The sequence below is a fragment of the Haliotis cracherodii genome, unplaced genomic scaffold, assembly GCF_022045235.1.
Source record: "Haliotis cracherodii isolate W230 unplaced genomic scaffold, xgHalCrac1.p SCAF_10, whole genome shotgun sequence".
NCBI lineage: Eukaryota > Metazoa > Mollusca > Gastropoda > Lepetellida > Haliotidae > Haliotis > Haliotis cracherodii.
The window spans coordinates 20,345,272-20,359,375 of record NW_027266265.1 but is presented as its reverse complement, the minus strand read 5'-3'; the positions used below and the strand labels follow the sequence as shown (position 1 = coordinate 20,359,375).

Here is a 14,104-nt window from a genome sequence, read left to right as displayed (position 1 = left end):
CGGAAGTGACGTCAGCACAGGAAATAGCCGAACAGAGTCCTTCTATCCAGGAAATTACGTCTTTGGGGTAGAAATAGACCTAGAGATAGGTCATAAGGGGAAGTGACACACTGGAAGTGACGTCAGAACCGGAAGTGACGTAATTCTCCCCAATTCATCTACCTCTAGTAGGAGATGAGGGAAAAAAGTGAGGTTGCCGCCATTATGATGTCATGGCTTGGGTAGTTACGAGACTACTTGGCGACAACTAGTTGTGTGTGTAATTGACAGTGCAGAGGACGTCTGTGAAAATCTGTAAAAAAAATTAAAAAGTGTGATTGAAGCCAAAATATAGGATTTATGGCAGATATGTTAATAGAGGTAGTATTCTTAGAATTAATAACAATGATAAACTATTGTTCAATGTTTTTTGTCAAATTCAGGCATTTGGAGTTGGTGCTCTGGAAGATGATGATGAAGATATCTATGCAACTGACCACATGTCTAACTATGATATGACTATGGGTTCTGAGGAGAAAGATGATAAGTTTGGCTGGACTGCCCCAGGACATTGTGAGAAAGGTTAACAATAATTTGACCTACTTTCAAGATGATTTTACCTTGATTTCATAAGTAAACTGGAGAATAAACTGAATATGATTTATCATGTAATGGATAGGTAAAGCGAATGTATAAAAATTTGTTGGGGTTATTTACAGATAAATATGCAAATATTAAAGGTCAAGTAAGTACTACTTTCCATGTTTACAAGCAAATATAGCATTGCCTTGGAGTCAGAATTGCTGATCGGGAACCTGGACAAATTACTAGGATAATTGCTGTCCATCTTAAAAATAAGAGTCTAACATACCAAATATCATCTAAAAGTGGCATAGCTGAGGCCTTTCACAAGTGTAGGCAACTTTAGAGATATATATTGCTCAGAAATGTAGTGGGGACAGTCAGGATATCAGTTCACATATCTGTTTTTGAAGGCCTCCTTTCCAAATTATGAACAACGGGGTTTGGCCAAAATATGTCTCAATTTTTACCCTGTTTCATTTTATCTGTATGTGGGATATCTGACTGCTTTTCGTAATCTTGACATACCAGACAGGGAACCTGTATTATGAATAAGCACTAAGTATTTATTATGTATTAGCTTGCCAAGACTTACTAGTCACTAAATACAACATTTAATCATAATATAGGATATTTACCATCCCTAAACACACATACGTGATAACTTATATGTTCTCTTTGTTTTCTACATCAGGAAAGCAACACATTCCCATTGGATATATTGGGAAGCTCCTTGAAGGGTTTAGGATATCCTCCAAATCTCTGAAGCCAAAGAAGGTTTTTAGGCACCCGCCTCTGCCTCCTGGATTCCGCCTTGTACATACGTTCCTTAAGCCACGTGGCTCATCCTTTGCCTCAGGCAGCACAGACAAACACAATGCCATCAGTCGAGGGCTTGTCTTAGGAGAGACACCTATATTTCGTAAGTGCTGTGTCAGTTGTACAATTCATGCAGGCTGTTGACAGTAAAATCACTCTCTCCATGCACGTTCTTACGCGGAAGAAGAGTGCAGTTGTATGAGAGATAAATTCTATGTGCACATTATTCTCTTGATTTGTTTACAGATTATATTATGCAATGTGATAATTACTGAATAATGAGATTTGAATCACTAATATGATGTCACCAAATCACTCACTCAAATCTACAGAAGCCAATATTGCTAATATAGGTGTAACATTTTTTCTCCAGAATCAGTATTTGATTTGATACCAAAAGATGATCAGAAGAAGCTGGAGAGGGCCAAGGACCCACCTCTGCCTGGACCCCACTCTTCACAGCAGACGTCCAGGGAACACCTTGAGACAAGCCCTGGTGAGACCTCTGGCCACACCCCCACCACAGCTGTAGGAGTAGCTATAGGGCCGACACAGACAATGTATAAGGGAAATCCCACGTTCCAGCCATTTGCTAGGGACCAGGACAAACAGAGAAGGTATGACAAGTACCTCAGCAACTTCAGACAAGGAAATAAAGGTACTATCATGTTGTGGGGGATGATGTTTCCACTTACAAAATGTACAATGTTAAAAAAAAAGATTTTGAAGCTACATGTATTACTTTTATAAAAATGGCAAGAGAGGCCTATTTGTTTGGAGTTTTAGCTCACCCTGCCATAGACAGTATGAGCTTTTGGCATGGGAATCTTCTATCCTTTGCCCATATATATTCATGACGACCTTGTCTTCCCCAAAACAGTCTGGCACATCATTATATGCACAACATTTTTTATACATCTCTGGTCATGAAAACGTAGGGGTTTTATATGTAATTTTCAAATGGACACCTCCGAGATCATAATTGATCACAGATTTGACCCTATGGTCTTTATCCATGAAGATGTTGGACACTGTATGTTAAAACTCTTGCAGGTGGCTCATAAAATCATCCTTCGCAAAACATTGTTTGTTTTTGATACATTGAAATGGATGCAGTGACAACCACCAGAAATTGGGTGTCTTAAGTGAGCAGAATGTCAAATTATTTCTTCTACATGTTGACTTTTATAAAAGGACAGTTACCTGATATGTGGCCCTATATCTGGAGCAAATATCAGTAAAACTTCCCAAATTGATAATTAAAATGACAGGCTATACAGTTATAACTAACTGGTTATGGTTTTGTAGAGGTAACTTGTAGGGCTGTATATTGGCCCAAAAATTGTATTGCAGTATATTGTGATATGTGTGTATCTGTTTTGCGTTATATTGGAAGCTAAATTAGTTGACAGTAACAGTTTTTCTGTTACACTGTTAAATCACAATGCTTTTGAGAATGTCCTTTTCAAGTACCTGTATGTCAGCAACAGATACTTTACTCCTGTTTCCAAAGTGTAATTGAAACATAAAAATGTTGATAAGCATAAGTAGTGTTTTAGATTTCTTTTTTAGTTTATAAGTTAGATGAAACACTCACCCTTTCTGTTATAAGTTTCCTTTTTTGGTTTATAAGTTAGATGAAACACTTACCCTTTCTGTTATAATGTAACATTATCTTCTTCTGACTAGACCTGTTTGAGGAGGTTGTGGAGGGCAGCATGACAGAGTGGGAGAAGGAGAGAGAGAAGGAGGAGTTTGCCAGGGCTGCCAAATTGTACAAGCCCCTCTCCACCATGATGGCATCGCGCTTCACCTCAGCAAGGTATACTGATGACCTGGACACGGCTGAGATGCCAGCCGACCCTCAGGTTTGTCAGCCATCATCATTGATAGATATACTGCTTCTGGTTTGACCAGTTGCACAGGTTGGGGTCTCCTCTATGCCAGCACCTATTGCTGACAACAGAATGACAAGACTGTATCAAGTTGTTTACTTTTTTTATATGAACATACATTTCAGACACGCAACAACATTAAAAATAATTTCAATATTCTGTATAGCTGAGGATGATGGTGCAAGCTGTTTATTGGCAGCTTGTTGGGAGGCACTTTCATAGTTAGATGATCTGGACTGACCTAAGATGATGGTACAGTTCTGCTGCATGTTGAAGAATCTCTGTTAATTGGCTTGCTTCTTGACCGCAAATAAGGCATACATACACGAGAGAAAAACATTTTCTGATCAACGTAAGGCATCAACAGTATACAACTGATAGAACAGTTCAGAACAGATGTAGAATGAAGACACAATGGAGAAAGTCGGCATTTCCTGGAAGTATATGTGTATTAGTGGTGGGATGATTTTTTATACCCCGCCCAACAAAGTTGTCAGGGGATATAGAAACGGGCTCCGTCCATCCGTCCGTCACGTTTCGTTTCCAGAGCATAACTCAGAAACTGTTAAATATTTTTTCATCAAACTTTGCAGGTCTATCAGGTACATGCTGAACTGGTGCCTTTTGCTATTTAGAAATTTTTAATTTTTTACGTTTCCATGGCAATAAGATGGACTTAGGTTCCAAACTCTTCTTTTTTTTACAATTTCCATGACAAGTTCCACCTCGGTTAAAAAAGGTTAGGGTTTGTTTAGATATATTTATGTCATAAATTCTGCAACAGGGGCGGAGGATATATGAACACTGAACCGCGCAAGTTAAAACCTTGTAAACACTGGAGGTTGCGACACATGATGTTAACTTGCATGGTTCAAATCGTTCATAAGCCTTCGGCTCTGGTGAGTGGTCTAAAACCTAACATGGAATGCATAAAACCACATGTACCCCGAGTGATACTGCTACAACCCTGCATGTTACATACCCCATCATACCCTGTGTTACATATCCTGTATGTTTCATACCCTGCCATTTTGTTTGATGAGTTTGTTGTCCCCTTCAGGTGGAACAGAGTGACCAGGCCAAGGCTGTGGAAATGAAGATGTTTGGGCAACTGACACGAGAGCAATTGGAGTGGCACCCAGACAAACTTCTCTGTCAACGATTCAATGTCCCTTACCCATATCCAGGGTATGTAGTTCTTATGTTTCATAACAATGGACGATAATTTACTTTCATTTGCCAGAAGTATGCAAGTCTTCACATGTATGTTCAGCAAGTTTATTTTTATGAATTTAAGATATCAATCTTTCAGTCTTCTTTAAACTTTTAAACCCAGACATAAAACTCATAAAATATGGATCATGCCTAAAAGACCATATTATCTGGCTTAAACATAACCAAAGGCTAAATATATAATGGTCTTGGTTCTCATCATAAATTCCACTGCATGTTTCATTTTATTTCAATTTTAAGAAAACCAAAAATAATCCTTAAATATTCAAGTCCAACAGTTGTCAAATACTGTATTCCAGTATTTTTCTCATCAAGGAGTACATTTATATAGGGAGGCCCTTTCCCAGGTTGATTGTACATAGAGGTTATCACGCGAGTGTGTTTGGGGATGGTAAATATCCTGCATTAGGAATAAACATTGTATTTAGCGAGCCTTGGCGAGCTAAATACATAGTGTTTATTCCTAATGCAGGATATTTACCATCCCCAAACACACAAGTGTGATAACCTCTTTATCATATAATGTCATTCTTTAATTCTGTGTTTCAAAATCGCTTTCCCTCTCTCACAAACATTACCGAAACATTGCGAGTTTTCCTGGAATGCGCGCATTAATATTTATTACGTCACAGGGTAAGTGATGTGTAAGTCGGACAGTGACAGTAGCCAGTATAGTTCCAACTAAAATCTGTTTCTTATACAGTGGCGAAGCAACATATACGCAAAACAACAGTTGTTTTAAATTGCCTTTCGCGGCAATCCATCGGTCTATTCGCTAGAGTAACTGCCCTTTGTCAAAGGGAAACTACTCTAAACCTAGTCTATGAGACGTGACGGCCAAAGTCAGATGTTGTTGACAGTCGCTCTGTTCTGTCATAACGTTAAGAAGTGTAGTCAGATGTACACACGGCGACAAAACGAAACAAGGTAACAATTCAAACATATTTCGGCCAAATACAACTATTTTAATTTGGGGAGAAGGTTTCAAGCCGCAGAGGTCTACAAGCACAGATATGGCTACTGATCCCGCTTGGCTCGGCCTCGTGCCCTCGCAAAATTGTTTCGAAATTTATATCTCCAAAGTTGCCAAAACTTATAAAATGCCTTAGCTACGTCACAGTTAGACACTGATTTTCAGTATGTTAGACTGTTTTCTTGATAATGATAGCAATTATCCCTTAGTTTATCCAGATACCCGATGGTTAATTCTGACTCGATCGCCGAATGACGAGGGCGACGCCATGTTTGTTTATAAACAGTGAAAGTAGTCCTACTTGACCTTTGATATTTGCATCTCTATCTGCATATGACCCCAACGGATATCGTTTTTATCCGTTGGCTTTATCCTGTCGAGAAACCTACCCATTATATGATAAATATTGTTTATTTGGTTACACAGCTGTTTATTTGGTTACATCCTAGATGGAAAAAAAAGAAAAAAGACCCTGCTCGCCTGCACTATATTTTCAAAAACCATTACCATAGAACCAATTCTTTTGTTTTTTAAGCCCAACAAATATCAGCAAAAGACATTGAAGCCTCTGCAATCATGTTGAGATGTACAAAGTAAGATCAAGTGACTTAGGTTCTGCTTGTCACTGGCAGGTCAACAATCACAGGCCTCACAAGTGTGAAGAGAGACAAGTACTCTGTGTTCAACTTCCTGGAGTTCTCTGGTGCCCATGCAGCCAACACAGAACAGCCCTCAGCAGACCCGGAACCAGTTAAAGCTATTGAAAGTAAAGGTGGGATGTCATGATTCATTCATCCTGAACTCATATTGATAAGTACCTTGTTTTTTTTAACAATATTCATGAAACTCCTTCCTCACTTATTATTTCAGAGTCAGTGAGCAAACAGATCACAAGTGATAGTGTTCCTCAGAAACGAGGCATGAAGTCTTTTATGATTGGCAATAAGTCAAGTGTAAAGCCAGCATTTAGTTCCATCTTCAGCGTTCTGTATGAGGATGATGACAAGAAGCAGAAGGCCAAGCAAGCCCACATGGAACAGGAGAGAGTCATGGAAAGTGTAGGACACCAAAACAAGGAGAGAGGAGAGACGCAGAGAGATTCACAGACTGGGGTAGGCCATGTTCATGCTGTATTCTACCATGAATTTGGAAATTACTCAATTCTGCTTGGTCAATCAGAGGTTGTTCAATCACAATAAATTTACTCTGATTGAAATGGCCATTTTGACGGCCGCATCAACACGGAAGCTTATATCCATAGAATAGGCAGGCATTCTAAAATAATTGTATCTACAATTATAGGTTACAAAATGCAAAGTTGCAGGTACTATGATATTCAAAGGATGTGTGAAAACATGATGGAAGTCTACAAAGAGAATGTATTTTAAGTTTTGGGAACAACAGAGACCTTGGAATTTAGGTGCTTTTCCTTATTTGATTGTGACGTCTTATCTTTTGCGTCACAATGCGTGATATGACATCATAATGGTGACGTTCGGTGTAGAATGAAAGCGTTGCATAGCTTGCTAAGTTTTCTTCAGGGTTACCCACCTCATGTTAGCTGACCAAGATGCCTGCTTATATGCTTCAATGCCTGTCATATGTTGAGTGAAGTATCATTGTGTAAACAAACTGAGCATATACAGCAACCCACTCAAAAAACTGGAGTCAACCCATGCTGCATCACTTAATATGTTTGCCAACACCAAAGAGTTCGCTTTATTTAGTCATGGCAGAATGGAAATAAACATACTGTGTTTTCAATGTAGAGCTAGGTTACCTGTAAATCGAACAACCCTAAATATAACATTTGAAACCACACACTGCAGGTTCGGTTCCAAATTTAATGTGGCGCAGTTACATCTACAGGTAACCTGGCTATACATTGAAAACACAGTATGTTGATCTCCTATTTGTATCAGTGTTGTTGACATTTTTCACTGTTTTACTAACTGGTGTTCTTCATGTGGCACAAAGCATCTTCACTCATATTTCATCAACAGACAAACATTTCCAAAGGAGATAGTGATTTACCATCCATGGATCTCTTCAAAGCTGTTTTCAAAAACTCAGATTCAGAGGACAGCTCTTCTGAGTCAGAACAGGATCAGAGTGAAACCCAACCCGAACCAGTTGCCATGGAGGTGTCATCAAGTGAAGGGAATGCAGAAATGGATATTGGAGATGGCAAATTACCAGGTTTGTTGAAAGCTTTGTGTGGTGGAGGAGCTTCTTACTTTATCAGTTTATACGGTTCATGGGTCAGCTGGGCAATTTCTGTTCCTGATGATTTTGTGAACAAATTGGTTTAATTGGCAAATTATATGAACTTTATATAAAATGAATTTTGTTGGTAGGCAATCCTGAATTATATTTATTGATGTGGAAGCTTTAAAACCATTTCTGAATTTGACTACCACCACACATTGTATTTGAAACTATGTGGTGCTTGGACATTCCAGGGTTATCATATCATGTCTGTCTCCTTTATAGCTCTGAGAATTTCTTTGGACACATTGACCACTCATGCTATGCGTAAATTTCATCTTCATTGTCATAGCTTGAAGAAATGTTGTGTAAATGATTGCTCAAGTAGGTTTTACTGTTTGTCAATAGAACTTGGTACATATCCTTGAGGTGGAACTGTGATTTGAAAAGGTTGTGAGTGACCAATGTATATGGTCACGGTCATTCTTAGAATAGTTTTCACTGAAATGCCTTTTTCTGCAGATTTTTAACTCATATGGCCTGAAAGGCATCAAAACTGAGGCAAGAGACTATGTGGGTGAAATGGTTGCCATATGTAGCTCCAAGTTTGTTCCAATATGACTGCAAGCATCTTCTCAGAAACCACGAGACCAGTGAAGCTGAAATTTTGCATGTTTGTTCCTACCAATGATGATGCCCCAATTCGTTCATGATGTTTTGATGTTTGTTGTTTTACGCTGGACTCAGCAATATTCCTGCTATATGACGGCAGTCTGTAAATAATCAAGTCTGGACCAGACAATGCAGTGATTGACATCATGAGTATCGATCCACGCAATTGGGATACGATGACATGCATCAACCAAGTCAGCGAGTCTGACCACCCGATCCTGTTAGTTGCCTCTTACGACAAACATAGTAGCCTTTTACGGCAAATTGGGTTGCTGATGACCTATTCAACCCCGGATCTTCATGGGTCCAATTTGTTCATGACATTAGAAACTGATTTTCAAAATGGCTTCCCTTGCAGCCGTATGAAAAACCCTAATTATGGCCATTACTGAGCTATTTTCTTTCGAAGTGTAATGATAATTGGTCTATATGTAGTTTGTAGTGAGGCTCAACAGATATGTTTTTGGTGATTATATTAATTTGGACCTTTACACTTTGGGCCTCATATTCTCACACTGTAAACATCATCCTCCCTATGCAAAAGTCCAGTTTCCACTGAAATTGACAGTTCTTTTGTGAAACGATTTGAAAAATACTATGGCATTCAAAACATTAGTCTTATTTTGATGAGTTACAGGGCCATAGCACTCTATTTCTAAGATCTTATGCTTGTGGTGGTTATATTGCTTAAGTACTTATGTATGTAAATTGATGACAATCATTTCATGACATCAGAAATATGTCCTTATTTCAATGAGTAGCATATGCAATTTCATTTTGTGAAAACATGATATGTCTTTAATGGTCAAGGTCATCCTACAGGTCAGAACCTGGAAAAAACTTGCCTCACTTATTCAGTTATTGACTTCAGGTCAATAAAACTAGATTCATGCCTTCCTTAGGGGTGGAGCCCAGATTGGAAAAGCTCAGTGAAAATGTAAGGTTAGGAGTGAAAATGTAAGGTCAAGGTCACAGTGAAGGCCATTTGTAACGAATGTTTGCCGTTTTCACATAAATGCTTTTTTTGGCAGATAATTTTAAAATCTTTTGCATGTAGGGCAGTTTGAAGAGGCACTGAATATGGCATGCATTTATCCCAAACATAAGGGGTAAGGTTCAGGTTATCTGACATTCTTATTAGGTAGCTAGGGCATAGGACTTAGGTTTCAAAGTTGTGCTGGGTTTAACACGCATGAAGTTATGTTGTTTAACCGGAAATGATTGTTATTTTGTTGCTAAAGATTTCACTTATAACAAACCGCTCACATTTAAAGAGTAACAGTACAATGGCAATATATCTACATATTTTCAATTACCATTATGTTTTGACCTTAATGATCTATTGTTGCTTTGTAGATTGTTTATTTAATGTGTAATTTAATGACTGTAAGACATTGGAAGGGTTGTAAATCTGTGATCTGTCATTCAACAGAAACTGGCAAACAAAAAAGAATTGCCCTTTATAGAATAAAACCTCAATCCAAGAAAAGTGTATCTTTTGTTTATCTTTTTGCATTACATGTCATGATTTTTCAAATATAGTTACACAGGATACAAATAGTCATACTCGACACTACCTCCCTGGAGCTCCAGTTGCCATAGAGACAGTTCCACAGCGTCTTTCACCACTGATGTCTGACACACCACAGTCAGAGGATGAGATGGCATACGGACCTGCTCTACCTCCTCCTCAAGGTGAGTTGTCACCCTTAATGTGTAGTTTGACACCCTGATGTCGCTCATTGGTTGTCTGAAGTGGTAAGCATTTAAGACCTGCATCACCTGACTTTAATTGCTCCTATATTAAGCTGTTGTGATGTAACTGCAATTCAGTTCAAAGTTGTGTTAATTAAGCAAACTCACTCACTCATTCACCGAGATGGCATTCATGTATACATGCCTGCCTGCTCTACCTCCAGGTGAGTTGTCTCCCTAGTAGTATCATTGTAATAGTATTCAGAACCAATTATTGAGAGTAAATATATTTTCTGTTAGATTTGTAACATGATTTATATTTGTGAGCTGCAGATCATGAATACAACCTTCAATTTAGTTGGGACTCCATAATAATTACTTTATATTATCTTAGTTGGACGCGACTTGTTCATATATGATGTAATGATGTTTGAGCATAGGCAAGGATCATATTTGTTTGTTTATTGTTCATTGTCAATGGTATTCCAGCTATACCATGTCAATCTGTAGATTATAAAGTCTCATCCTTACAAATGTGTGGTTGTCATCATGACTAATCCAGTCTGACCACCAGATCCTACTGAGACACCCCATACAAGCAGTAGAGAGCTGGGGGACCTATTCTAACCAGGCTCCACACAAGGACTTTTGTTTCACATGATTAAACTAGATAAAGTAGCAAATAAAGGCAAAGTACAAATTTCGGTTCACAGATTCGATCAACCAGAACTTAAATCCACACTGTCAACTTTTTCAAAAGCAATTGATCAAATACAATGTACACGATGTATGTAGTTTCTGGCCACTGCAAACTGCTAATAAAAAGAGCATATAGCCTTCTTAAGGGACTTTTTTTTTAAACCATTGAACCCAAAAGCAAATTTAACACCCTGCAAAATAAGATGACATTTTGAGCAGCACAAATTTATTTAAGATTTTGACCAACCAAAACAAATAGAAGCAGTAATCTGCAAACTCTAAAATCAATAGTTTTGCCTAAATACCTATTAAATATATGTAACTGAAGACAAGACTGATCTTGCTGTTACAGGTAGTGGGAATGCTGTATCAGCCACTGCATCATCTTGCTCTCAGGCCGACCTGACACACGCAGCTCATCGCCAACACAGGCAGAAACATAAAGACAGGGATAGCAAGAAGCACAAGAACGAAAAAAAGGTATACCAAATGGTTGAGGCTTACTCTTGCAGAACTTTGTTGGTGCAGCCAGCAAAGTACCTGGGTACTGTCTTTTGCATCACTGATTCATAATTATTTTTTTTTATACTCCTTATTGCATTTACTGCTTGTTTTAACAGAAAGAAGACGTGGTGTGAGGCCCAGCTGAAGAAGAAGTTGTTCCAACTAGATGTGTGTATCCTATAAATACATGGACAATTAGGTACATGACTGCTGTCAGGCAGACTGAAAAGTCATGATAGAGTTCTCAAGCTACAATCCGTTGACATCCTTTGTCTGTTATTCAATGCTTTTTTTTATTTATACCCTTCATATGGTTTATGATTTCATGTTTTTTTTTGCAAATGCATTAATATTTAACACTTGATGATGGCTTTTTGCCATGGTAAGTATCGGGCATTTTGTTGTTTCAATTAGCCACATTTTTTTCATGTCATGCAGGTTTTTATTCTTTGTACTGCTTTGTACTTCTTATGCATTGTTGTACCTATGCTTACTTGTGCTTAGCCTTAAAAAAGTAATTGGTTCTCAGTCAATGGATTTTGAAAATATAGTGCAGGCGGGCGGCGTTATTGGGGGGGGGGGGGTTCAAACTGGTATGTAACCAAATATTCAGTTCTGTACAATCAATCTGGGAAAGGGCCTCCCTACATAACTATTAATACACAATGCCATTTAGAAAGTGGTCAAATGTAACAAATGTTATATTTGGGATAACACTTTCTTAGTAAAGTACAGATTCTAGTACTTTTTTGGGGTTGAGGGTGAGGCACCTAATCGCCAGCACACAAAGTCAGCAATCTAACCCACTCAGCCACCGAGGCTTCCACAAAAATGAAAGTCAGACAACTGGTAGTCTAGATCACATACTTTGAGTACCCCTCTGACAAGTGGAAATTGGCATGGCTCCCATGTCCGAAAGCTATGAATACACAATGCCATTTAGAAAGTGGTCAAATGTAACAAATGTTATATTTGGGATAACACTTTCTTAGTGAGGGTACTCAAATTACGTGATCTAGACTACCGGTTGTCTGACTTTCATTTTTGTGGAAGCACACACTGGATCTTGTGGGGTCCTTGCATAGGCGTCTGGGTGCGGCTCCTAAGAAGCCCCGCCCTGAGGGCTCCAGTATGGGCCATCAGCAGCCCTTTCGCGGGAAGAAGGGGAACTGGGGGAAGCCCAAGTCATCTAAGGACGACAAGGGCCCCTCCAGGTGACTCTCATTGGAGGGGTTCGTATGCCGACAGCGCCAACTTCGGTTGGCCCGTAGGTGAACCCGAGTCACTTGGCCCTGGACAGTTACTCCTGCCGCAGCCTGTCAGGCCCCCCTCTCCTTCCCCAGTGGGAGCCAGACTCCAGACTTACTGGGAGATTTGGGAACAAGTGTTCGACGACCTGTGGATGGTCAACACGATTCGGTACGGCTATCGGCTCGATCTCAAAGCGAATCCGCCGCTCACCGTTGCCCCGTCGGCAGGTTTCTATTCGGAAACCGATCTTCCCATCCTCACCGATGCAATCGGCAGGTTGGTGGAGAAGAGGGCAGTTCGGGAGTTTTACTCCAGGATATTTCTCGTTCCCAAGAAGGACAGTGCCAAACTCAGAATGATTCACAACTTGAAATCATTCAACTAGTTCTACCTGCACAAGCCGCCCAAGTTCGCTTCGATCGACCTGAAGGATGCTTATCTGCATGTTCCGATTCACTCCGATCATCACAAGTATCTCAGGTTTGTCTTTCAAGGCAGGCACTACGAGTGGGTTGTACTCCCATTCGGCCTTTCATCCGCTCCCTGGCTGTTCACCCGGTTAACCAACCCCATAGTGGGGTTCCTCCACCGGGGGGTGTCCGGTACTTCGCGTACCTGGACGACTCGCTAGTAGCAAATCGAATAACGGACACGCTGTCTCGGCAGCACGATTTCGCACGTCGGCTCTTGGAGCAATTGGGGTGGATTGTCAATCTCCCCAAGAGCGAGTTAATCCCCTCTCAGAACTTGCAGTTCATCGGAGGTTGGTTCAACACGGTGACCCATCGCATTTTTGTCCCCCCAGTCCGGTGGCACAAGATTCAGGCGATGATTGCCAAAGTCTTAGCGGTGCAACAGACTGTTCACTTTTGGGAACAGCTGTCAGGGTTACTTGTGTCGGCCCAGGACTGCACCGAACGGGGTCATCTCAAACTCCGCCCGCTGCAACGGTTTTTAATCCAGTTGTTAGCACAGGAGGTGAACAGTGCGACCGTCGCCCTCCAGGATCAGCTCCGACCGCATCTGGAGTGGTGGACGGTCCCTTACATTGTCTTATCAGGAGTCTCTATGCGGCCCTACCGGGCCACGTTGAACCTGTATACAGACGCTTCTCTAGTGGGCTGGGGCGCCCATCTAGAGGGGGAGGTGAGCTCGGGGCTGTGGTGCATAGACGAACTAGGTCTTCACATCAATTGTCTCGAGTTCAAGGCAGTGATCAACGCAGTCAATCACTGGAAGCATCGTCTCGTCGACGCCCGGCTCATGCTGGCGACCGACAACACGACAGTAGTGTCCTATGTGAACAAACTGGGGGGAACCCACCTTCACTCGCTACTCGATCTCACGTTCGAGTTTTACGCTCTGGTGGACAGTGTCCCATGCCAGATACTCGCACGTCACATCCCAGGTGTGCGGAACGTACCGGCCGACGCTCTATCGAGGCCTCGGGATCTGAGCCCCACAGAGTGGATGCTGAACCCAGTAGTGTTTCAGTGGCTGTGCGAACGTTTGGGTCATCCGATGGTCGACCTGTTCGCAACACGGTTCAACAATCAACTCCCGTTGTTTTTTATCACCAGTCCCGGACCCGAAG

The 14,104-nt window shown here is 40.6% G+C and overlaps 1 protein-coding gene across 1 annotated transcript in view; it reads left to right on the top strand.

Annotated features, from left to right (window-relative positions):
• Positions 1-14,104, top strand: part of LOC139454190 (G patch domain-containing protein 1-like) — a 67,511-nt gene that overhangs the window by 43,733 nt on the left and 9,674 nt on the right. Inside the window, exons 8-17 of the mRNA XM_071235755.1 lie at positions 423-561; positions 1,256-1,483; positions 1,754-2,038; positions 3,070-3,248; positions 4,336-4,463; positions 6,114-6,253; positions 6,352-6,593; positions 7,485-7,680; positions 9,904-10,056; positions 11,108-11,235. Of these exons, the coding sequence (XP_071091856.1) occupies positions 423-561; positions 1,256-1,483; positions 1,754-2,038; positions 3,070-3,248; positions 4,336-4,463; positions 6,114-6,253; positions 6,352-6,593; positions 7,485-7,680; positions 9,904-10,056; positions 11,108-11,235 (1,818 nt within the window). The remainder of the gene's footprint in view (positions 1-422; positions 562-1,255; positions 1,484-1,753; positions 2,039-3,069; positions 3,249-4,335; positions 4,464-6,113; positions 6,254-6,351; positions 6,594-7,484; positions 7,681-9,903; positions 10,057-11,107; positions 11,236-14,104) is intronic.